Genomic DNA, 23,201 nt, shown 5'->3' with positions numbered 1-23,201 from the left:
TGTTCTGCAGGCCAAGACCCGACCGTCCGGGAGGTTGACCGGGAGGTAAGGCGGGGGGAGGTAAGGTGGGGGGCGGAAAGTGGGGCAGGATGGAGGACAAAAACAGAGCAGTGGCGGCGGGGGGAGGACACCAGGCAACAAGCACACGTCTGCATCTCCCAGAGCTGAAAATATAAAGTGGGTCAACGGGAACTGGGCCTGACCCACAGCTCAGACGGCGCTGCCGGAGACCCGCAGTGGAACCGGTAGAGGCAGGAGAACATTTCCTCCAGCTCCCAGAACACAAATGCAGGATGTTCGACCTGCAGGAGAAACGTTTGCTCCTCGTCTGAGGAGGCGGCAGCTCCTCCCCTGAGGCTAATTTAAACGGTTCTGTTCTGAAAGAGGACAAACATTTCCCTCACCAACTCCTCTTAAAAACCTTTTGGGTTTAGTTTCTACAGAAAATTATCAACAAAAAATGAGACAAAACCAAAGAATGTGAAATAAGAAAATCACTAAAAGATTTTTTAAAGAAGAAATCTAATGGAAGCAAAAGTATATTTCACAGAATTATCACATAAAATTGACTTCAGTCTTTCTATGATTCTGATTTCTTCCGATTTGGAACACAAGTGACTCTGGATCTTTGGGTTCTGTCGCTCAGATCTGACTGAACAGACTTTTTCTGGACTTTTTCACCCAAACAGCATCAAGGTTTACGTCTTCATCTAAATTTGTTCCAGCTGTCCTCACAGGTGGAGCAGCGCCGTCTGCAGGTGAAAATCGTTCAAACCTGCACGCACACAACACGTATACAACATCTATACAACACGTATACAACACGTGAACAACACGTAAACAACACGTAAACAACATGTATAAACACGTATACAACACGTAAACAACATCTATTCAACACGTATACAACATGTAAACAACACGTAAACAACACGTAAACAACATGTATAAACACGTATACAACACGTAAACAACATCTATTCAACACGTATACAACATGTAAACAACACGTAAACAACACGTATACAACACGTAAACAACATCTATTCAACACGTATACAACATGTAAACAACACGTAAACAACACGTAAACAACATGTATAAACACGTATACAACACGTATACAACATCTATTCAACACGTATACAACATGTAAACAACACGTAAACAACACGTAAACAACATGTATAAACACGTATACAACACGTAAACAACATCTATTCAACACGTATACAACATCTATACAACACGTATAAACACGTAAACAACACGTAAACAAAACGTATAAACACGTATACAACACGTAAACAACACGTATAAACACGTAAACAACACGTAAACAAAACGTATAAACACGTAACCAACACGTAAACAACACGTATAAACACGTACACAACACGTAAACAACATCTATACAACACGTATACAACACGTAAACAACACGTAAACAACATGTATAAACACGTATACAACACGTAAACAACATCTATTCAACGCGTATACAACATGTAAACAACACGTAAACAACACGTAAACAACATGTATAAACACGTAAACAACATCTATACAACACGTATAAACACATAAACAACACGTAAACAACATGTATAAACACGTATACAACATGTAAACAACATCTATACAACACGTATCCAAAACGTAAACAACACGTATAAACACATAAACAACACATAAACAACACGTAAACAACACGTAACCAACACGTATACAACACGTAAACAAAGGGTCAGTAAGGAGGAAGCTGGTGAGACGCAGGCATTAGTGCTGTTCACGTGATACGTGATGCAGTCACGTGATGCAGTAATGGGCGTCTTTTGGATACGTGCATGTCACGTTCACACACCCGCGTGTGCAGCAGTGTGCTGCAGAACTCACACCTTACTAACCACTAGAGTGTGGCATGAAAACGCCATATGACATCATCACTAATGCGTTATGAGTGTGTTCACCTCCCAGTAGCTTTATGAACACGTTACCACACTGGTACGTTCCACTTTCATGGCTTCCTTTGAGGCGGCCCTACGAGTCTGAAGGGAACTGAAAGACACACCTGTAGATGCAGGCGCTTCTCTCTACGACCTGTTTCATCAGCAAAAGAACTTTCAGCAAGGGGGGCTCCTCTCAGGTGACCCTGCCCTGACGGAACCATCAGACCCACTAACACGATTCATAATCCAGCTGTGGTATAGGACCGGTTCTGTGGGATAGGAGCGGTTCTGTAGGGTACGACTGGTTCTGTGGGATAGGACTGGTTCTGTGGGATAGGACCGGTTTTGTGGGGTATGACTGGTTCTGTAGGGTATGACTGGTTCTGTGGGATAGGGCTGGTTCTGTGGGATAGGACTGGTTCTGTGGGATAGGAGCAGTTCTGTGGGGTATGACTGGTTCTGTGGGGTATGACCGGTTCTGTGGGATAGGGGCGGTTCTGTGGGGTACGTCTGGTTCTGTGGGATAGGAGTGGTTCTGTGGGGTATGACTGGTTCTGTGGGGTACGACTGGTTCTGTGGGATAGGACCGGTTCTGTGGGATAGGACCGGTTTTGTGGGGTATGACTGGTTCTGTAGGGTATGACTGGTTCTGTGGGAGAGGACTGGTTCTGTGGGGTATGACCGGTTCTGTGGGATAGGACCGGTTCTGTGGGGTATGACTGGTTCTGTGGGATAGGACCGGTTCTGTGGGGTATGACGGGTTCTGTGGGAGAGGACTGGTTCTGTGGGATAGGACCGGTTCTGTGGGGTATGACCGGTTCTGTGGGATAGGACCGGTTCTGTGGGGTTTGACTGGTTCTGTGGGAGAGGACTGGTTCTGTAGGATAGGGGCAGTTCTGTGGGGTATGACTGGTTCTGTGGGATAGGACCGGTTCTGTGGGGTATGACTGTTTCTGTGGGATAGGACCGTTCTGTGGGATAGGAGCGGTTCTGTGGGGTACGACTGGTTCTGTGGGATAGGACTGGTTCTGTGGGATAGGAGCGGTTCTGTGGGGTACAACTGGTTCTGTGGGATAGGACCGGTTCTGTAGGATAGGAGCGGTTCTGTGGGGTACGTCTGGTCTGTGGGGTATGACTGGTTCTGTGGGAGAGGATGGGTTCTGTGGGGAATGACCGGTTCTGTGGGGTGTGACTGGTTCTGTGGGATAGGACCGGTTCTGTGGGATAGGACTGGTTCTGCTGCAAATTCCCAGATTCCATCATATTATAATCCCTGCTGGATTCTCTGTCATCCAGGTTTTGTCACCACGAGGTTAGGTTCTGCAGTGCCTATGCAGGTCCAGTATTATCAGAATGCTCTGCTCAAGTCCAGTTAGTTGGTTCTGGAGTTACCAACCTATAATGGTCCAAATTAAAGCTCCTTTCTGACACTGTAGAACCTCAAAAACAAGAACCCAGAGCCACAAAACCTTAGAGATGCTGCAGATCGGTGGAAGAACCGACTCCGGGGCTCACACGCTGGTTCTTGTAGTGCAAACACAGAGAATCTGGTTCCGACAGGATTCCAGTCATGTTCAATCAGTAAAGACGAAAGGAACGCAGCGGCCCGACCCGACTCCAGCTCATCCAGCGCCAAAGCAGCCATGAATTATTCAGCGGTGAGCCGAATATTCCTGAAGTGTTTCTTGATCTGCATGTATTTACGCTGAAGTGCTGCAGAAGCCCCCCCGGGGGGGGGGGGGGGGGGGGGGGGGGGGGGGGGGTCCCACAGAGCTTCAGTCAGAAGAATGAGCGGGAACATGACATGACCCGCTACAGTTGTCATGAATCATGTATGTTCTCCACCGACATGCGGGGTCTGCGGCTGCAGAGCGCAGCCGTGACCCACATATTAAATACAGGGGGGGCAAGCATCCCTGATATGATCATGATTAAACAGAAGCAAACCCCTGCCCCCCCCCCCCCCCCCCCCAATAAACAAAACTCAAACCAGCCGTCGGTTCCCTCCTTCCTCATCTGCCGCCTCAGTAATGAAGCTGAGCGGCGTCCAAAAATGACGCCCCAGATGGCTAACAGAGAGGCTGGGCGGCTTCAGAGGGGGGGTCTCTTTCATTAGAGCTGCCAAAGAGGTGGACAGCCCATAACTGCTGTCTGCCAAACGCACACCTGAGACCCCTCGCCGCCTGCGGCGAACGCCACGCTCAGCCCCCCCCCCCCCCTCAAGACATTATGCATCAATGAAAAATTCACAACCCGGATTCAGAGCAGAAAACAGGAAATTCACTCAGGAATAAAAGACTCAGGTAACGGGAATGTCTGTGTCCACATTATAAACGTCAGCATGATGTTAGCATGATGTTAGCGTGATGTTAGCATGATGTTAGCGTGATGTCTGCATGATGTCAGCCTGACTTTAGCGTGATGTTAACATGATGTTAGCGTAATGTCAGCGAGACATCAGTGTGACGTTATCATGATGTTAACATGACGTCAGCGTGATGTCAGCATGATGTTGGCATAATGTCAGCGTGATGCGTGATGTCGACATGATGTTTACATGATGTCTGCATGATGTTAGGGTGACATCAGTGTAATGTTAGCTAGATGTTAGTGTGACGTTATCATGATGTTGACGTGACGTCAGCGTGATGTTGGCATGATGTCAGCATGATATGTGCATGTCATCGTGATGTTATTGTGATGTCTGCATGATGTTAGCGTGATGTTAGTGTAATGTTAGTGTAATGTCAGCCTGACATTAGCGTGATGTTATCATGACGTCAGCGTGATGTTAACGTAATGTCAGCGAGACGTCAGTGTGACGTTATCATGATGTTAACATGATGTTAGCGTGACATCATCGTGATGTCAACATGATGTTAGCATAATGTCAACGTGATGTTAGCGTAATGTCAGCCTGACATTAGTGTGATGTTAGCATGATGTTACCGTGATTTCTATATGATGTTAGCGTGACGTCAGTGTAATGTTAGCGTGATGTTAGCATAATGTCAGCGTGATGTTAGTGTAATGTCAGTGTAATGTACGCGTAATGTCAGCATGACATTAGTGTGATGTCAGCGTGATGTTAGCATGATGTCAGCGTGCTAAGGTGTAGCATGTTACAAATTAGTTTTAAGCTAAACAAAGTTTAACACTTTAACACTGGAGATGTCACTGGTGACTGCAAATAACACGCTCTTTTCCCCCACCCCCTCTATCTCCCCCATTTTAACCCCCATCTCTAACATCCCACTCTCTCTATCTCTATCTCTCTCTCTCTCTTCTTTTTTTCCGTTTGGTCCAATATGGATTGCATAAATATGATTATTATAAAAAAAGCTTAGCCTCAAATACAGCAGGGGTTGATACAAATATACACCCCTATTGTAACAGTAAAATCCCTCCACCAGAGAGGCCTTCAGCTCTGATCTGTCTGTTTAGCAGTTGGACAAGTTAAAAAATAAATCAATAAATAAATAAATAACACACTGTCTGAATCACAGTTTACACTATTAATGGATGCTGACACGGAGAAAAGGATGCAGTGCTAGATCTCTGGTGTCAAAGGATTACACATCAAAATCTGATTCCACTGTTTGCCGAACAGTTCCTGCGATGTGGAGCCGGAACCGCACTGGTTTCTGGCGTTTCCATGGCAACGCGTTTGAACATGTAGAAGCTGTCTCAGCTGCTTTCTGGACGTTGTTTAGTTGGTGATGGAGTCTGAGCTGTAGAAGCTGACTGAACTGGTGTTGGACGGAACCTCGAGCAAAATAAAATACGCTCTGATGGCTTCATCTGTGGGAAGCCATGAGGCTCTCTAAGCTGCAGCGCCCCTTGAGGCCTGGAGGTAACATCTGGAACTTCCACAGAAAGAGTCAGAGGCCGGCAGCACAGGACCTTCAACAGGATCAACACTATCACTTGAAGCTCAGAAAACCCCAGAGCAACCCTGACAGAGACCCCAAGAATAAACCCTGACCCACCTCCATCCACTGACCGTGGGACTGCATGTTCAGGACGATGCAGGGGTCGGGTTTGGACAGAGCGTCCCGGTCTGAGATCCCCTTGCAGGTGATTCGCAGCTCCACTTTGGTGAGACACGGACTGCTGAACAAGCCCAGAGAGTTGGCTGCCGACTCGTAGATGTCACTCATGGTGGTGGCGGGACAGGAAGTCTGCAGAGGGGAGGAGTTTGGGAGGAAAATACAAGCAAGTTTTATTATGTGAAAAGAACAAACCCAATAAACCACAGAAGTATTGAAGACACTCATTGTGTTTTCAAATGAGGGGAATTGTGCATTTTGAACAGAGGTTTTTCCTTCTCTGCAGTTTTTCTGTGTCCTCTGACTGAAATATTAAACTGGAGTACATGACAGCAGTGCATGTGCACGTGCCCCCACAAAAGTTTACGTTGTTCTTCCTCACAGTCTTCATTAAAGGAGTTGGGAGCGTGTCTGTGAATTCCCATATTGAGCAGAAGCAATAAACCCAGTCCTGTCCCTGAAGAAAAGCCCTGAAAACGTCTGCATTTGAGGCGGGTCTCTGAGGACCCAGACAGCGGAGGGAAAATGTTACCAGCATTCAGGGGGGAGTCTCCAAACATCTCTCTCTGCTCTGGTGACCTCGATCTTCTGTCTCTGGAAGTTGAAGGAATGTGGGAACAAATCTCCCAGGAGTCTGGAGCGGGTTTTCATTTTGTTTCCAGCTTTTGGAAGCATCTCCCAGGTGTCCTCGCACAGATCCTGTCCACCGCTCCAGAGTCCGCTTGGGTTGTCCGCTGTAATCCATGTGTTCTGCGCTCTGGTGAACCGTACCAAGGTCATCTTGCAGAGGTACGGATCTGCTGTCAGCGTGAAGCAGACAGATTCTCCGAAGCAGTGACATCACACACGTAACGCCACCACACGTGTCTTTAAAGGGCCTATGCCGTAAACAACATCCATGTATAGAATATCTTTATTTCTATAGCACTTTTCCCAGAGCGAGTTACAAAGTGCTTTACAAAGAGCGTAAAATCATATCAAAACACCAAAAAGTAATAAAATACAATAATAATAATAGTAAAACAGTAAAACGTGGTAAAACTAGGACTAAATCAACTAAAAGCTCTCCTAAATAAAAACGTCTTGACCTGAGTTTTAAAACACTCAACAGAGTCAATCTGATGCAACGACAATGGGAGGGAGTTCCAAAGACGAGGAGCAACAGCTTGAAATGACAGATCTCCTCTGGTCTTAAAGCGTATGTGATAAAATATGACCTTTGGCACACTAAAGAATGATTTTTTAAAATTAATTGTTTGTTATTTTCATGAGTTCTTTTCCAACCTGAAAGTAAGACAACGTCAAGAAGTAAGACGGCGCTCACACTCACATCAGGACCGTTGTGGAAGATGGTGGTGATCTCCTGCGGTTCGCTTACAAACTGCCTGCTGTGAGTTGGAACCAACAACTGTATCAGAGAACTGGACTGAGCGAGGGTGACGTCACCCACAGATAATGGTTTATTCCGGCTACAACCGTCTGAATCAGTCTGAGTTAACATTTCTGTGGCAACCGCTCTCTTCAATCAGGAGTGAGCTTGTTGGAAGGCCACACCCCTCCCACCTGAATGGGGGCGAAACACAATCTGTCATTTTGCATGTGGGACATGGGGGCCAGCAGGCTCCACCCACTTTTATTGATCCTTCTGATTGGTTCGTTTATAACTTGAATAACCTTAACTACAGAAATAATATCAAGAAAAAATAGGATTAAAAAGAAAAAGGTTTTAATAAAAGGTATCAGATCCAGAACGGTTCTTCTGACCAATAGAATGACTGACAGCTGTTTATTTCTCTATCGACGTCTATGGGATTTTAGTTCGTCTGGTTCAGTCCAGTTCTAATGCACAGTCAATGGTGGGTAGTGAGAAAGTTTTCCCGCTCTTGAGGTTAAATCAAAAGTCAGCTGTAGCTCCTGTGTGTGGATAACTGTAAGTATGTGACGTTGTATGCAATAAAAATACTGTAATTCCAACCGATTCTGAAGCTCAGAAAAGTAGAAAAGCTGCTTTTGGAATGAATTTATGGCTATTATACCATGGTCCGGGTGAATACTCGATTCTGATTGGCTGCTGGGTGTACATTAAAAAGTGAAATACCACAGGATAACCGCACGGTAAAAAGTAGTTCTGGTCAGCTAGCTTAAATGTTTCATATCACTGCGCCGGCTTCTTTAAAACAATCTTCTGCTTCATCATCATGGACAAAAACAAGCGGTAAGAAGTGAACTTTCTCTCTGAACTGATGCTTTGTTCAACACATCAGAAAGATCAGCAATTCAGCATATATACAGTATATCGCATTTAATGTGACATGTGCCCCGTATATGTGACATAAAAGTTATACATTGGTGGTTCACGTGTGAAAAGTCCGTTAGACATACATGGAACAGTCGTGGAAAGACACAAATATCTCGCACAATTGCATAAGATTTACGTTATAATTGTGTATAAACTACGTAAAATACACGTAAATGACCTCATTCTCAACCGACTTAAAATTCTGAACAGCTCCAAACCGAATTCACGTAAAGATCGGCCGAAACCCTCGATGGACATCTGAGCACATCAACGAACGACAAACACAAGAAACACGCATGAATGACGGATATCACGCATGGATCATGAAAGGCTGACATTTCACACGTGGAAAATGCATTAAATGTACGTATCGGCTGTGTGACACGGTCTTAAGGGGCAGAAGAACCCCGGGTCTGTTGGGACAGTGTCTCCTGGTCTGTTCTTCAGGACGGACGGGTCTGCCTGGAACCAGAGACCAGGACTCCAGAGCCACGGCTGTGATCGGGTCAAACCGGGTTCTGAGCGGGTCCAAACATCATCCTCTTTAACTGATACTCCTTCTGCACAGCGTCAGAGCTACAGCAGCAGGTGACCTCCTGCACGACCCGAAGACCAGACCTCTCCAGGACTGTGTTCCTCCAGGAAGGGGGGGGGGGGTGAACGATGGCCAAAAAAAAGACGGAGCTCAACAAGTGGACCTGGTTCTGTCCAGACTGGTCTGCTCAGCGGCACCAGCCTCTTATTTTAAAGGTTTGTCTGAAAAAGGTGTTCATGGATGAACTTCACATCATGGGCGATGTGTGGTGGTATCCATGACGACGTGCAGATCTAGAGCCGTCTGCAGGATCCAGTTTCACAGGAAGCAGCTGCAGATGTTCAGATAAGAAAAACCAACAGAGAATCTGTTCTGATGGGAAATTATTACAGAAAAAACTACTTTTACTTTTTTAAAAGATATTGAAAGATACTTATTAACTTTAAATGTTTTTTTTTGTCAATAAAATCATAAAGGAAACACGTATCAGTGGCAAAAACAAACTTTTTTTTGTTTGAGCAAACAGAAGTCTTTAATTCCATCATCTCTGTGGTTACATTTCATTTACTGAATTGTATTTCTGCATGAAACTCAAAAACGTCTGTGTGCTCCTTGTTGGTGGGAGGAGTCTCCGCCTCAGTTTGGAGCTCTCCAGTGATTGGACACGCCTCCTTTGACAGATGTAGTAATTAAAGGCACCAAACTCACAGAATAGGTTTGTAGTTTATTATTGAAGGTTCTGGTTTGAATCTCTGCCCATCCATCTTCTAAACTAAAATCCCTTCATGGTTGCTGGAGCCTATCCCTGCTACAGTTAGGCGAAGGCGGGGTTTTCCCAGACTGGGCACCAGTCCATCGCCGGGCTTGATGTGAATTCCCTCCGTCTGTCAGCTCCTAAACCGAGCAGAACCCTTTCAGGGTTCAGAACCTCTGGGGAACCAGCCGGTGGTCCGACTTCCTCCAGGTGAGGCGGCAGCATCTGCAGCTTCTGAGGCCGTTTGCCCTCGTCTGCTCCTCTGTTGTGTCTTCGTCACCGTCAAAGGCGTCTTCCTCAGCCGCTCTAATCAGCAACCATCTCGGTTATGAGCCGCTCTGGAATTCAGACTCTGCAGCACTTCAGCAAAAATGAAATTATGAGCAGAGTGCATTAGAGTCATCTGTGAGCAGACGTAATGAGGTTATGAAATCAGAGATCATTCCTCGCGTTTCCTGTTCTGACAGGAGCACAAACTTCTTCAATCCAGAAGAAAGGAGCTTCATTCCAGCAGGAGCGTCCATCTTTGAGGATTCGCCTGCAGCGCCGCTGGTTTCCTTTTCCTGAAGAAAAACCTCCCAAAATGTTCCTCAACCTTCCAGAATGTTTCCCCACATTTCTGACAGCGCTCCATCTGAACGGTGGGGACTTCCTCCAGACTCCTCAGCCGTCTCTGAAAACGTCTTGGTGTTTCTGTCCAAACATCCTCCAAACCTTTCTCCTGTTTTCAAGAGCATCCTAGAGCACGAGGACGGCTGAATGTTGGGATGTTCCTGGAGCTTGTTGCCTGCTCACACCTCCTGGTCCTCAGCTTGGATCAGAACCGACCTCCTCGTCCAAAATGGAGCTTCGTTTGCTCCTCTGGGCTTTGGCTTCAGACTGTAGAGGACAAATGAGGATTGAAGGAGGAGCAGCTCCATGTGAAGATCCAAACCTCCGCCTTCTGTTACCGAGCTGGAGGGGGAATACCAGGAAGCAGTGAATGCTGTAGTTCCTCTAACGACCACTAGAGGCTGGCGGCAGAACCAACCTGCTGTTTTCTGCAGTACTGGATCCGCTTACAGAATATGTCACTTTAGATTATTTTCTACATTCGTTAAAACTTTTGCCGTTTTGGGGATTCTTTAAATGTTTTTCACACTTCCAGAAAGCCTGAAAAGTGTCCTAAACATTTCCAAGTCTGTTCATCTAGTTCCTGATGGGTTTTTTTCCTGTTTTCCCAAAGAAGGGACCCACATTTTCCAGAAATCTGAAGACATGTTCATAGTATTTTTCAAAGTTTTTCATAAACTGCTCTTAATCTGAAAGCATCTGTTTTCCGCCTGGTTTAAACGGTTGGAGTTTGGTTCTTTTGTTTCTTTTTTGGGGTTTTAGAGATTTTCAGGACCAAACTCGCATTTCTGCTGCCGATGTTTTCAAACTGCTCAGAAACCCTCCAGAACAAAACCAGAACGTCAGGAAGTCCGTCAGCATTTCCCTGATGCCCAAAGTCAGAGGACCGGCATTGCTGAACCTTTTCCTCATTTTGAAGAACATTTTCTCAGTTTTCTTAAAGATCTTCCAAAGATGTTCCCACTTTGATGAAACACCACAAAGATATTCCCAGCATCACTTCTCCCCATTTTCAAAGTAAAAGCTCCAAAATGTTCTGGAACCTCCGTAAATCCGTCAGCTCTGCGGTCGTCTGAAAGCTTTGACCGACTCCCCGAACCTTCATGAGGCTTCATGAGGCTTCAGTTCAGTCCTCGCTGCTTCAGCTGAACAGTTTTCTTTACTTTCAAGAACAGAGGATTTTCCTTTAGAAGGAATTTGTTTTTTTTCTGCAGGAATTTATGGAAAATTTACTGTTCAAGAGAGAAATGAACAGAAAAACCTCCACGTTTCTTCAATTTGTGCAAATATTCCTTCAGTTCACAGAAAAACATCTTATTTCTTTTTGTTCCTCAGCCTTTTAGTAACGTTTTCTTATTTCCTCAAATGTTTTTTTTTTCCTTCTGACACATCTTTGTCTTCCTCCTGAAGTTCCTTTACTTTTTTAGCATCTGATTAACTTAATTTATGCTTGAAATGTTTTCATAAAAACGTTTTGAAGAATAATTTTGCTGTTCCACATAAATTGTGCTCCGTGTCTAAACGAGTTCGTATTTAGTTGGAGGTTTTCTCTGAACGTCCGATCGTTTTCCTTCAAAGTAGGATCAGGATTTCGTTGCTGGACTCGTGCAGAGTTCTAGAAAAAGCTCTGAAGACGAAACATTCACTCATGGAAATATGACGACATTCCCCAAAAGAAAAACTACAAAATTTCACATTTTTAAATACTTTTTCCCCCAAATGTTCCAGAATTTCCTAAATGGGATTTGTTCAGGATAAATCCTTTCTGATGTTGGGAAGTTTTTCTGCCTCGTTCATGTTCCTCCCTGTTTGGTTGATCATTTACCCCATCAACAGGAGCTGAAGCCCCATAGATAGAAGCAGAAGATGCCTCTGGCAGCATCCGTCCAGGACCTGGAGACGGTCGGAGCGCCGCTCACCTCCAGCTGCTGCCTCCAGCTGCTGCCTCCATCTGCTGCCTCTGCAGATGCTGCAGGAAAACTCAGCTGGAGTGAAAAGCGTCTCGGTTCGTCATCAGAGATCTGGTCCGGTTCCGGAAAGAGACGCAGAAGCTTCAGCTTCAGCTCTGAGGTGTAGTCTGTCAGGTCTTCAGAGACTCACTCAGGGCTCCGGTCTGACAGGAGGAGGAGGAGGAAAACCTTCATGAAGAAAACAGACACTTTACCTTTTCAGAAGAAGATTCAGCTCCAGAGGAAGAAAAGCATCCAAAAGTTTCCCGCTTCAGCTCGCGCGCGCTGAGGTGAGGTCCGCTCCGCGCAGCTTCATCCTCCTCCTCCTCCTCCTGCAGCTGCTCCACAGCATCTCCAGGTCCGGGCTGCCTCCCCGCGCTTTATAGAGGGGATCCTCTCACGGAGGGGGGAGACCGCGGATCAGAGCGGGCGCCAGCGCCCCCTGCATGCGCGCGCAGGTACTGCAGCCTTTCATGGAGCCAAAAAAATAAACCGATTTCCTCCAAAAATCCTGATTGTTTTGTGCCCCATAATCAGACTACAAGTTTTTTTTTTAAAGTTCCATGTCACTGCCCCTCAGGTAACATCACCATGGCAACCAATATGTCTGTGAAATTAATTGATGGATTGTTTTATTTATTTATTTGCTGAACCAATGATTCTCCGAGTCGGCTGCAGAAGACTGAATGGAGAAGAAGACTGCAGATGAACACTGACCGACGCAAAGGGTTTAGATCTCACAGCTGAGATGACCATCATACCTTCATAGGATGATGCTGGTCTGAATCCCGCTTGCTCCTTTGCTCTGAAAGTTCGTGTTCTGTCATCAATCCATCTAATGAAGCTCCGCCTCGAGGTTTTCTCCATTTCCACCACCTCCATCCCTACAGTTTTCATTAGGACTGTTCACTCTCTTTTCCTTTGGAAGAGCCAGAGATTCAGGAGAAATGAAATGAAATTAAATGAAATGAAATGAAATTAAACGAAATTAAATTAAATGAATCAGATAAATACCCTTTGACATCAGGATCCCTTTTTCAAATCTCATCTGGCCGTGACATCAGCAGGTCATGAAATCAAAAAGGGTCATAAAACAGAGATGAGATCAATAAACAATAAAGGACAAAAAAAACGTTTTGAGAAAAACCTATTTTGTTTTTTACAGAGGAAAAAGAACATTTGTTTAAAAAAATGTAAAGGAAGAAATTATTGAATGGATGGATAACTACACGCTCTTATTGTGAACATTTTTGTCTTACTTTTATTTGTTGTACTATTGTTTTAGTAAAAGTGCAGATTTTTCTACTCTAAGAAAGTAATGGGTTTATTTACCGATTACCAAAATTCACAGAAAAATAGTTTGGTGATAAAAGTTGCTTTCAAACAAATTAAAATATGGTCTTAAGACATTTATTTTGAAAGCAACAGGAAGTGCCTTGCTTACGTCACGTGTAGTAATAAAACTCGTTGAACGCGGAAGTTGGGCTGAAACCGACAAGAAACAAAGCGGAAGTTCAGAGTCAAAACCTCGGTTTAAACGTTGCCTTTCTCAGTGGAACTGACGGAAACGGTGAAGTAAATAGTTAATTTGATGTTTCGCTCCAGTTTATCCCAACATTTATCATAAATAATCTGTTTGTCTGCGGAGTCTTTAAACTGTGCGCGTGAGCCGGAGCCGCGTGCGAAACTGTTGTTGTTTTGTTTAAAAGTTTATTTTTCTTAAAGTTTGCACTTTTGTAGTCTTATTTAAGTCGCAAAACCCTCTATTTATTCTGTTTTATTAGAACTAAATGATTTTTTTAAACTTCGCAGTTTCCACTTAAAGTGGGCGGAGCCTCGAAATCCACCGGAGAGTTTGGGATTTACCCAAACAAACCGAAGAGACTTAATGTATATGATCCTTATATGCTTTAGACAGAGATGATTCATCTTTGAGTTTTTCACTTTTATGGTAAATATTTGTCAGACTGAATATTTTAATGGAGATTAAAATGATTTGAAGACGTTTCTTCATCCAGGAGGATCATGGTCCCACAGCAGGACAGGTTTGCATCTGTACCTGAACGTTGGGCCCACGTGACCCTAACATCTTCTCCTTAAAACAGCGGGTCCAGGGGCCTGTTTCACAAAGGAGGTTCAACCAACTCTGAGGTCAAACCTGAACTCTGAGTTGGTCAATCGAGAGATTGACAACTCTGAGTTTTCAGTTTCAGAGCAGCTGATCCGCGTTAGATCAATCAACTCTGAGTGGACTGATTCGGAGGTGAGCGTGCGCACCGCGTCTATAAGAAGCCATTATCAATGGAGCGCAGATATCACGAGTCACCATGGCAACCGTGAAAACAAAGAGGTCTGCGTATTTTTCTCCAGCTGAACTTGACGTGCTGCTGCAGAGTTACAGTGAATATGAGCACATATTCCAGAAGAAAAGCAACACCGCTGCATCTGCAAAACAGAGACAGTTAGCGTGGAAAACATAGCTGCTCAAGTTAATGCCTAAGTTTGCATTTAAATCATTGTTATAAAATATTGGCTGTAATAACTTTCTAAATAGCGTAAGGAGTGAAATAAAAAATGGTGATATTTAGGAGTACTTTTGAAGTGTTATTCCTGGTGTAAATGCATGAAATGCTGCATAGTGTACAGAACCAATCTGGGGAAAAAATGCATTTAACGTCGGTAATGTTTAGAGGACTTTCTTGTTAACCTTCCCCTCTAGCAAACGTTGGTCATTTTAATATTAATACATGCAATTGTGTTTTTAAAAGTGAACTTTTGTCTACTGTTGAACCTTTCGCTGCGCGAAGACTTCTCCTTTCTTTTCTCTCGTCTTTCCGACCGTGGTCAAAAGCGCAGGGGAGATTTCCTTCAGGGCTGAAGGGAATTCTCCTTCGGGGTTCACTTCCCGTTGGAAACCCTCAACCTCCAGAGCGGATTAAGAATGACTCCAAAACAGTTATTCTGGGAATGACACCTTCTCCGTCCTCCTCATCCGTGCTCACCCCACCCCCCCCCCCCCATCTGCACCTGCAATCGCCCCTCCCCTTCTCTCTCGTGGATTGCACCCCGCTCAGCACAAACACACGCTGCAACACTACCCTTGTATTGATCAAGTGGTATAGGTTTATACGGGATTAAGAAAGTAAGCAGTGCTAGCAAATTGTGTTTCCAAAAAGTAATTGTTACATTAATCTAATTCAATGTCCCTGATTTCATTTTCATGTAGATGCAATCCTGCAGGAATTAAAAGAAACATGGCAGCAGCTAAAAATGAAGTATAAAAACATAATTCAATCAGGTCAAATGTGAGCATGTCATGGATGTAGGCTTTGTTGACAATATTTGACATATGAAACATCTACATAGCAAGACCTAATGTTGTTTTCATTTTGTATATGTAATTGACTGCAACGAAAAACGGTAACGCTCAAACAAAAACGTATGGGGAAATGACAAGAAATCGAGTCTAGGTCTCAAAATCCTCGCACGACGTAAATGTAATTCTCTAGGAATTAATGCAGCCTCCTCGTCTATTGGGTCCTCCAAAAAAGGACACGCCATTCTTGTCACTTAGATCGCGTGACGGAAATGTGGGCAATGAAGGTTGAAGCGAAATATACCGCTTCGTCTTTAAAAAGGGGAGGGGACCGGCAAAAACTTCGAGTTTGGAGAATAAAACCTGCTCCCGACCAGGTTAGGTTCACAGCATAAGTAACCATGGATACGGACTCCGAGTATAAGTTACCTCTCTTTCAGAAACGGGTTTGACTTACTCTGCTTTCTCTGGTTTGACAAACCTCCGATTCTGAAACGGAAAACCCAGGGTTTCCCTGATTTCCGGGTTTATGAACTCAGAGTTTACACTTAACCTCCTTTGTGAAACAGGCCCCTGGTGACCCGCCTGCTTCTAAAGTTTACATTTAGTTACGTCGTTGTGTTTATTCCTAGATCAGGTGTTGAACATTGAAATGATCAAAACACTGAGGATGTCAATGCCGTCGTCTGAAAACTGACCTATAGAACGTTTGCGTTGAGCAGCTTTCATTGGCCGACGTTTGTCTTCAGGTGGGAAGTTTAGGGAAAAGCCCGTTTGTTTACAGACAGGTGAGGGCGGGGCCTCCCTCAGAGAACAGGTGAGCTGAGGATCACGTTTGAATCTTTGATGGCGTTAGAAACTAGTCACATGTTCTTTGTAAACTTTGGTGAAATAGTATAAGTAATACAAATACTGAAGTGTTTTACGTCCCACTCATTCAGACTTTTAGAGGATTTAGGATGTGTGGAGTCAATAGAACCTGATGCTGAATGGTTCTGCTCTGGTTCTGGATGTTCCTCATGGTTCAGAACCACCAAGTTCTCATGCAGGAGCAGAAACACAGACTCTGGTTGTGCTCAGACTCTTTAAACCTGAGCAGAGTTTGTCTTGAACCTTTTGTCTCGTAGTTCTGGCTTTTATTTGGTGAAGAAAGAGAAGTGGGAGCTCCTGCAGTGAAACACGGCGGTGGGAGTGTCACAGTAAGACACACGGAGTTCAGGCCGGGTTCTGCTGTTCCTCATTGGGTTCAGGCCGGGTTCTGCTCGTTTTTCACTTGTTCCCAGCAGAAGTGCCATCCTTCCCTGAAACCAAACGTACCTTTAAGATGCTGGCGTGATCCTGAAGCTCCTCCCCTTTCTCTGCAGCGCAGCCATGACGGAGGTCTACGCCCCCACCACGGTTTCCAACCCCAAGTCCTCCTGGTTCCTGGTTCCTTCTAAACTCCTGGATAAGGTCCAGTTTGGCCTTAAAGCAGCTGAAGTGGTGAGTTTGTCCTGCGTGCATGTGCGTGTGCACGTGGGTGTGTGAGGAGGCTTCCTGGTCGGGATGGATGTGAGGCTGTTGAACTCTGACCTTCAGAAGTCGCTCTGACGGTTCTGAATGTTCTGGAGCGGTTGGTTCGGTTCTACGTTTGTTCTTCTGGACTCTGAGGCTCCGATTCTTTGTAAACTTATTCTTTCAAACATGAAACGTTTTTTTCTGGATTTACTATAAAAACTATTACATTTGCAAAAAATTCAAAGATTGGGAAGTTTTGCTTTAAATTGCTGTGGCTGCTGGGGGGGTACCGGGGCTGCCGGAGGGGGGAGGGGGGGGGGTGCAGGGACAAGTGGAGAAAAGCAAAAAGTGTTTGTTTTTTCTCACTTCCTGGAATTATTCAGCCTCTTTGCTTCAAAGGTCAGAACCAGAAGTTTGAGGCGTTTCTTTGCCGACAGGTCATTTCTGACAGGACGTGCACGTACGTGCACACACATCCAAACACACCAGAACTCCTTAGTCTTTGTCCTTATTTCTGTCTTTGTGAAGCCCAAAGTGCTTTGCCCAAGGACACCTCAGTACATAGATAGACGAGAATCAAACCTGCGACCTGTCTGAGGTCAGCCGCTCCACCTCCATATCTTCAGTCAGAAATACTGTTTATGTACTAATAACTCAGAATCTGCACAGTAAGATGTGTATTCGTAGTATTTTGTAGTAATACGTCATTAGAACAGAAGCTGGACGATCGCTTTCCTGCTCTGCTGGGGGGGGGGGGCGTGGCTGGTTTAACCACGGCTGAGCGACCGGCGAGAAGAGCGTGCTGCTGGACACGACTGTCTGAGCGGGTCGGACCCGTCAGGCGGGAACCGTGGACACGGCAGCAGGACGCCGTTTCAGGACGCCGTGGTTAAACACTGACGTGTGTTTCAGAGGACGTTCCACATGTCAATCAAGGGAGGTTTTTCACACCGACGGCGGTGATTGGCTGATGGATTTACGTTTGATTTGGTATTCCCCGGACCACCGTCACGTCTCTCGCGATCCAGCGGTCGTAACCCCCCCCCCCCCCCCCCCCCCCCCCCCCCCGTGTACGCCATCAACGCAGGAAGCTGCTCACAGAGAACTGAAAGTGTTGCAGAGATGGTCTGCCATCAGCACATCTCCTAAGTGGCTGCCCCCCCCACACACACTTTTGCAAGAGTTGATCGGGGGGGGGGGGGGGGGGGGGGGGTTGGGCAAGGCCTCCATCTGGTTTCCTGTTCTAAAATGAGGATGTGGGGGGGTCATGGTCCCACATGCGGGGAGTTTGTGGCATCAGGAAACTGAAGTTCTGATTACATCATTCTTTTCATCCATGGGGGGGCACAGACTGATGGGGGTCACGGTTCTATGACACAGACATGCATACACACACTATGGAAGAAGATTAAGGTTCTTCTAGCCCCACCCCCCCTTCCCCCCACATGTGTTGCATTTTCACCTGAAAACATCTGGAACTGCAGATGTTACCAGAACTGCAGGATCCCCCCCACCCTTGTGTCCTACAGCCCCCGCCTTCTGCAGCTCTTTCACAACAATGACCTTCCTCAGCCCTCCTTCTCCTCATGGGTCAGCACTTTCACATCCAGAGGAACAAACTCCTCATCAGCAGATCTGACTGAAGACCCGTCTGATCTGATTGGACGGCTGGCGCCCCCTGCTGGTCGTCTGTGGCGCGGCTCCTGACCACATTCCTGTCTTTGACCTGTGAATCCGCGGGTCAGACGGTTCGGTCTCTAGCGTCTGCTCTCCCCCCTCAGGGCCTGTCCCTGGTGGCCTTCATCCTGGAGGAGCTGGTCTCCAGCTGTGGGAACTGCAACCCCCTCTACTTTTTTGAGTTCGTCAGCTGCACGGCCTTCCTCTTCACCCTGCTGCTCCTCATCCTCCTCTCCACCAGGCTGCACGAGAAGGTCGGCATCGAATGCTGGCCCAAACTGGTGAGTCTCCTCGACCATGAGACACCTCCTCATTGGGGGGTTCAGGTGGGGGTCCTCAGCCTCTCCGTCTCCTCTGCAGAACTTCTTATATACGGTTGGGATCGCGGTCCTCCTCCTGATCTCGTCCATCGTGCTCGCCGCCGATAACGCCGGCTCCAGTCTGGAGAGGGTTGCTGTGGTGAGAATCTCTTCCTCTGACTCCTCCTCTGACTCCTCCTCTTCCTCCTTCATTCATCTTTTCTTCTCTGATCCTTCAGGTGTTTGGAGTCCTGGCGACCCTGGCCTTTGCGTTAGACGTGGCTTACTTCCTGAAGACCCGTGGGTCCCCCTTCAAAGCCGGCCCGGGTCCGGGTGTCAGTAACGGCGGCCCGGTGCCGGCAGCGGCTCCTGAGACGGAGAGGCTCAACGATCAGGCATAAGTCTGCCTCCATCTTTGTTACACACTTTGTTTTAGCTGGAGGCGGGGCTTCAATCGTTCTTGTCTGTCTTTGTCCCCCCCCCCCGTGTCCTTCATTCATTTTTTAAACCGAGGTTCTGAAAAAAAACAGATGATTCTTCCGAAACCACGTAAACACTAAGGCCGACGGCTCGTGTCTCTGCTGCTTCATCCACTGAACTCCTGAAGACGGCCGGAAGGGGTCCTTCTTTAATCCCCCCGAGGTTCTGCGCATCAGAACGCGACGGAGGGGGTCCGATCGCTCCAGACACCCCTGTAGTCCACTAATCCCCCTGAAAGACTGCGTTCCGGATGAATCCAATCAGATCTGGTTCAGTCCAGGACAGGAGTCCCTGCAGCGCCCCCTGCAGGTCAAACACGTGTCCCTCTTGGTCTCTCATGGTGTCTGTTTGCTTCTGGTTCCTGCAGCCGGTCTACTGCCCTCTGGGAAACGTAGTTTATGTAGTGATTGTCGCACAGTGATGATGTCACTCAGTTCTGATCCACATAAGCAGCAGAGTTCAGCCAAGTCTTTGTCCTGAAGTCACATCAGAATCGTTTTTTTCTGTTAAAGTTAAAAAAATAAAACCGTTTTAAAAATGTTTTAACGTCTGACGAGCTGGAGGCAGAAAATAAGAGGCGGAGCATCTGCAACAGGCGGCGCTGTTCGCCTGCCTTCGCTTCGGTCTCTGTTTCCATCGGTGATTCTGCTTCGGCGTTTCATCCTGGTGTGTGCCAACCATTCAGGACAAGGTGATCAGATTGAAACCAATCGTTTTCTGGTGGAAACGAACGCTGAAGACAAACTTTGCTGATGGAAATAAGAGGCCTGAAGAATTCCTGCTGGAAGTTTGGTTTTATGGATGGAATAAGATTTTTTTACTGTTGTTTTTTTCTTCTGTGGCTCTTTTTTCTGTTACAGACTTTAATGTTTGTGAGTGAAAGCATAAAGAATTTAAAGTTCCACTCTGTTGTATCTGACAATCTGCCTGTTTTAAAGAACATTGTTGTTTTTTTGAAAATAAGTGTTTTTGTAATTTGGTAAATGTGGTTCTTCTGTGCCTTAGTCTGTGTTTGGCATCAGCCTGCGGGACGCCGCTGTGGCCTTTGTTCTGATGAACGATAAACACATTTTCAGTAAAAGCTGTTGTTCTTATTACAAACCGTCTGTCTCTGAATTGTCAGTCCACCTTAAACATGACTCAGTCCACCTTAAACATGACATCAGTCCACCTTAAACATGACTCAGTCCACCTTAAACATGACATCAGTCCACCTTAAACATGACTCAGTCCACCTTAAACATGACAGCCCCCCCCCTCACACCGGCCCACTGGGCGGCAGGCATCAAGTGGACCCGTTTCCATGACAACGTGAGGACGTGGAGAAACAGCTGCCGGAGCTCCTAAAGAATGGGGGGAGGGGGGGTTCTGATTGGCTGGACACCTGATCCAGGTGACCAGCCGTGAACAGAACCAGAACATCTGGTTCTGGTCCAGTGCCAGGCCGGTGGGAGGATTCTGGGACGTGGAGGTCTCCACCCCAGCTTTAGGGCTGTCTCTCCTGCAGGTGGAGCTGTGCGTGAGTGGTCCACACACCGGACCGCTGATGATGAACCTTCAGAGGATGCAGGTCCGGTCGGATCCACAGACCCTAAATGTTAGTTTCTCCAAAAGTGGACGAGGTTCAATAGTTTGTGATTCATTAAAGGAGAAACAGGAAATGACAAAGGCAAGACAAACCTCTGAGAAGAGTTTGAATCATCCGTTAGAGGAAGCCGTGCGGTTCTGCTTTTTCAGTCAGAGGTCTGAAGGTCAAAGCAGCAGCCAGGAAGCAGCTCGGTTCTGGTGCTGGTTCTGTCCATCCGGACTCACTGAAGCAGTTCCAGCCAGAGGCTTTGGATTGTTTCACTCGTTCATGATTTAGCTTCACATTTCCAACAAACAAAAAACACAAAGTAATCGGATTACCTCTGAGATGGATTACTGGAATACTCTGTACTTTGGTGACACTCAGGAGTACGACCGTTGACCTTCACATTCAGACGAGCGACGCTCCAGGATTGGTCCTCCTGGCTCTGCGTTGTTCTGATTGGATCTTGTGTTTTGCTGCAGGTTCTGGATGGTTCTGGTTCATCTGCACAGGAAACTCCAAACGTCACGGTATCGTCATCAATCAAAATAAAACCAGCTGTGGAAGAGCGGTCCACCTCTGATCAGAAGGTGCTGGTTGTGTCAAAGGGTCCTCATAGTTCCTGGTGGTTCCGTCACTCTGACCAATATCGGAACAACTCGCCTTCCTTCTCCTCCAACCAGAATCACATTTTCTGCTTTAAATTCATTCCGCCTGCCCTCCTCCCCCCGTTCTCCACTGGGAGCGATACTTTGTCATGGTCTGACCTCTGACCTCCATCAGTGTGCAGACCAATTAGTTCATCCCAAACACAAAACCTTAGACTTCACTAACTTTATTTGTAACACAGATGTTTATTGCTCATTGAAATAGAGACAACGGTCTGCAGGCCTGAAGAGCCTCTGGACCTGAAGTGTCCATCATCCAGACCCCAACACGGCTTCAGCTGATTCTAGGCACAGTTAGCTCCACAAAGGTGATGGTCGGACATGCAACAATTCACAAGTTTAACATTATGAACATGAAAACGCCTCTTTAGCAGGACTGTAACGATGCCTCATAACAGCAAAACCATTCATAAGATATTCATTCATTCTGTTCATCATCTGCTGGACTATTCAAACATGTAGTTGTAGAGTTAGATCAGTTCATTCTCTCTCAGAGTTCTGGTCCATCGCCTGTCCGTCCTGGGGGAGAATCCCTCCTTCATGTGGACCCCCCCCCCTGAGGTTTCTTCTTTATTTTTTAGGAGTTTTTCCTTACCGAGAGGGGGGGTCTTAGGTTTTGTTAGTTTAGTTTAGTTTAGTTTAGTTTAGTTTAGTTTAGTCTGTTTAGTTTAGTTTAGTTTAGTTTAGTTTAGTTTAGTTTAGTTTAGTTTAGCCATGACCTGTTGAATTCTATGACTTTATGTTCTTCAGGATTCATGTTTATTAAACATTCTCTGGTATGAAACCATTGAGACGACTGTGGATGTAAATATTGGTCTATTTAAATAAAATTGAACTGAATCTTCATCCAAACTTCCAGCAGTCAGACTCAGACAGAAATTCCTGCTACTGAACAGTTTTCCAGATTCTTGGATTTCTTCCAGATCATCAAGTTAATGAAATCTGTGTCCAAACCAACAAGTAAACTAGAATGAATGTCAAATCCATTCACATGTTAGTTTCCTAAAGTTCACCACTGTTGTTTTTCCACATCCAAAGAATCCAAAGGGAACATTCTTAGAACATTCTAGACACTGGATGGTCACATGACTTTATTCAAAGGACTGGAATGATGGACGGATCCGTGTTGATGACATCACACGTGTGTTGTTGCTGTGATTGGTCGGTTTTACTTTATAGTAAATAAACCTGCTGTACCTCAATCCAGATGGGATTTTCCAATATCAATGATCGATTTATCTTTTATCAAGACATTTTTTTATGTGTAATAGGTTGATTCGATTAACAACTTGTCTTAGACAGATTGATCTGATTGGATCGTAGGATTATAAATACACTCCCAGAAGACTTGGTTGGTTCTGACCTCCTTTTTCCTCCGCTGAAGGAAACTCCGCCTCCCTTCACATTGTCACCTGAAACATGAGCGCTCCTCCTCATGAGGGGTTCCCTTGGGTGGGTTTTTTCTTTTTTCTTTAAATTTATTTTCTTCATTTCATTTTATTTCTTTTATTATTATTATTATTAGTTGTAGTAGTAGAAGTATTTAT

At 45.7% G+C, this 23,201-nt stretch overlaps 2 protein-coding genes across 11 annotated transcripts in view; one reads left to right on the top strand and one right to left on the bottom strand.

Annotated features, from left to right (window-relative positions):
- cpne4a (copine IVa) overlaps positions 1 to 12,522 on the bottom strand; it is an 86,014-nt gene extending 73,492 nt beyond the window's left edge. For 4 of the 5 annotated variants that reach the window (XR_013648444.1, XM_023964637.2, XM_078933671.1 and 1 more), the window contains exons 1-2: positions 12,363 to 12,522; positions 5,939 to 6,130 (exon numbers count right to left, since the gene is read on the bottom strand). Coding sequence is in view for 4 of the 5 variants with exons in the window: in XM_023964637.2 (XP_023820405.1) it covers positions 5,939 to 6,109 (171 nt within the window). In the remaining variant the exon portion in view is untranslated. The remainder of the gene's footprint in view (positions 1 to 5,938; positions 6,131 to 12,362) is intronic. The other variant, XM_078933673.1, reaches the window with a different exon arrangement.
- Positions 12,523 to 13,547: 1,025 nt separating this feature from the next.
- cmtm6 (CKLF-like MARVEL transmembrane domain containing 6) lies at positions 13,548 to 20,517 on the top strand. 6 transcript variants are annotated; one of them, XM_020710535.3, is made up of 6 exons: positions 13,591 to 13,722; positions 16,591 to 16,662; positions 16,828 to 16,945; positions 18,742 to 18,918; positions 18,998 to 19,096; positions 19,176 to 20,517. In XM_020710535.3, the coding sequence occupies exons 3-6, from the start codon at positions 16,835 to 16,837 to the stop codon at positions 19,335 to 19,337; spliced, it is 549 nt and encodes a 182-aa protein (XP_020566194.1). In that variant the 5' UTR covers positions 13,591 to 13,722; positions 16,591 to 16,662; positions 16,828 to 16,834; the 3' UTR covers positions 19,338 to 20,517. The 6 variants fall into 6 exon arrangements, with proteins under 6 accessions (XP_004078477.1, XP_011484170.1, XP_020566194.1 ...); XM_020710536.3 differs by having other exon boundaries at positions 13,596 to 13,717; XM_004078429.5 differs by lacking the exon at positions 16,591 to 16,662 and having other exon boundaries at positions 13,548 to 13,722.
- Positions 20,518 to 23,201: the final 2,684 nt, after the last annotated feature.

The sequence above is a fragment of the Oryzias latipes genome, chromosome 16 (genome assembly GCF_053564925.1).
Source record: "Oryzias latipes strain Hd-rR chromosome 16, Olatipes_Hd-rR_3.1".
Lineage (NCBI taxonomy): Eukaryota > Metazoa > Chordata > Actinopteri > Beloniformes > Adrianichthyidae > Oryzias > Oryzias latipes.
This window is presented reverse-complemented; position numbering and strand designations above follow the sequence as displayed.

Excerpts from the sequence above, each read along its gene's own strand:
- cmtm6 (XM_004078429.5), top strand. The coding sequence starts at position 16,835 with ATGACGGAGGTCTACGCCCCCACCACGGTTTCCAACCCCAAGTCCTCC. Across the intron at positions 18,919-18,997 it reads TCGAATGCTGGCCCAAACTG|AACTTCTTATATACGGTTGG; the intron begins GTGAGTCTCCTC and ends TCTCCTCTGCAG. Across the intron at positions 19,097-19,175 it reads GTCTGGAGAGGGTTGCTGTG|GTGTTTGGAGTCCTGGCGAC; the intron begins GTGAGAATCTCT and ends CTGATCCTTCAG.